We start from the raw sequence: 2,287 nt of genomic DNA on the forward strand, positions 1-2,287 counted from the left end.
CAGCAGAGCTCATTAGCATTTAAAGAGACATGCACCGAAACGGCTTGCTGTGAACAGAGCTGTTTTTGACAGGGTAAAAGGGTGTTGTTTTACACTACCATTGAGAAATTTTAACCAAACTATGTTATAGAATTTTCATTAAGACCCTAAAGAATCATATCAACTTGTGGAAAATGGGCATCCGATGCCCCTTTTAATGCATGGTTTCTCCTTCTGAAGCATCAGTGAGCATTTGATCCTTCTGTAATAGTTGCATATGAGTCCCTCAGTTGTTCTCAGTGTGAAAAGATAGCTCTCAAAATCATACATTCATTGTTGGAAAGGGTTCAAATACACAAAAATGATGGAAAACCAAAGAATTTGTGTGAGCTGAAGGATTTTTCTGAAGAACAGCAGGCAGTTTAACTGTTCAGGACAAACAAGGGACTCATGAACAACTATCACTAAACAAAAAAACACAGCTGTGGATCATTCAGCTAACAACACAGTATTAAGAATCAAGGGGATGTAAACTTTTGAACATTTTTTGAATGAACCTTTGAGTCATTTTTATAAATCCAACTATTATTTTCTCTTGTGGACTATAGGTAAACGTCGTATTCAATGAAATATCATATGCGAAATATCTTATTCAGGTCAGTACTAAATAAACAATAACATGCGTTTTGTATGATCCCTCTTTTTGTGGTAAAATGATTAACATTTTGCAGATTCTGCAAGGTGTATGTAAACTTTTGACTTCAACTGTATGTATTTATGAATATAATATTAGGCTATATTATCGATTTGACATGTACATCTTGATGTTAATAAAAATCTTTTATTTCCCTAACAGGCTGGATTGCTCATTTATCAGAATCTACAGGAAATGATGTCTGGTGAGATCAGTTGTATTCTTGTTAGTGTTATGGCTGTGCTATTCTAATGTACTTGCATGTAATGATGATTAGGGATGGGTATCGTTAAGGTTTTAATGGTATTACTACTCTTACCGATACTGCTTATCGATTCGGTACTTTAACGGTATTCTTATCGGTACTTTTTGTTATTTATATATATATATATATATGACAAATTAAGAGCTGAATTAGCATTGCTTTATATTCTGAAATGTAAGATAAATATTTAATGAAATGAATATAAAACATCAATTTGTAAATGCACCAGTGTGCAGGCATTTTTAGTGTTTGCAGAACCGTTAACGTCAGAGCTTATCGATACTCTGGTCTTTCATAATTTAGCCCCGGGACCGATTAAATACCGGGTTTCGGTACCTATCCCTAATGATGATCAAATAATGTTTTGACAGTTTTTTTTCTGCACTAGATATGTAATATTTGTATAACCACGTGTTTTTCTGTACACTTGCTCTGTGTTCATTTGCCTGCAGGCTGCTCAGAAACCTCAGCGCTCGCTTTGAAACAGAGAGTTTTTCAGATTGCTCGTGATCTTAACAATCTCGCTGATAACCTTCCAGATGAGCTTGACTGCGTGACCAGGTCAGTGCTATTTATTTTCTCTGAGGTCCTGTGATAGTTAGGATCGGGTCCAGTATTGTTGGCATTGTATTTACTCTTATCATTAGTTAAATATAGAGGTCGACCGATGTAATCTGACAACAATTGTTTCATAAAATGTTGTTTCTTTTTGTCAAATAGCTTTAAAAAAGCTTATTTTTCTAGCTAGACCAGCCAGTGCGCACGCGCAGTCCAAAACGCATGTCTTAGAATGCAGACTGTTTCTATAACAGCCGGGACTTCTTATGCCAGCTGCAGTGATGTGCTGACTTTACCGATTAGCAATTGGCTCTTTTATTCAGAAGGCGGGGCTTCCTTCGATAGAGTCGCTATATTGAGCGTTGCATTTTACCTAGGGCTGGACAATAATTCAATATCAATATGTATCGCGATATAATTTTTTTCAATAACGGTGATATGATTTTTAAACACATTTCCGATATTTCGATATACATTACCAGTGTTTCCCATACATTGATTTATTTGTGCCGTTTGACTTCGTTGAATAAACATGAGCACTGCACGTTTCAAAATCAAAAAATGTCGCGGGTGTTTTATATAAATGTATCTGTGAAGGGAACCGACTGTCTTCAGAAAAGTTTCAATGACATTTTCATTTTATCTGATAAAGTAGCGTTCATAGCTGCTGTGATTACAGCCGTTACCAGGCAAACCGCTAGTTTTATCACTCTAAAAGCGCCTCCTGCTGGCAGAGAATGAGTTTGGATTTTCAATAAACCCGTCTCCAGCAACATTGTTTTGTTGTTGCT

General features: G+C 36.0%; 1 protein-coding gene across 1 annotated transcript in view; it reads left to right on the forward strand.

Moving 5' to 3' along the window:
* wrn (WRN RecQ like helicase) overlaps positions 1 to 2,287 on the forward strand; it is a 46,672-nt gene that overhangs the window by 14,080 nt on the left and 30,305 nt on the right. The window contains exons 7-8 of the mRNA XM_016522072.1: positions 836 to 878; positions 1,391 to 1,499. Of these exons, the coding sequence (XP_016377558.1) occupies positions 836 to 878; positions 1,391 to 1,499 (152 nt within the window). The remainder of the gene's footprint in view (positions 1 to 835; positions 879 to 1,390; positions 1,500 to 2,287) is intronic.

This window comes from Sinocyclocheilus rhinocerous, unplaced genomic scaffold (assembly GCF_001515625.1).
Source record: "Sinocyclocheilus rhinocerous isolate Xijiao unplaced genomic scaffold, SAMN03320098_v1.1 scaffold178, whole genome shotgun sequence".
Lineage (NCBI taxonomy): Eukaryota > Metazoa > Chordata > Actinopteri > Cypriniformes > Cyprinidae > Sinocyclocheilus > Sinocyclocheilus rhinocerous.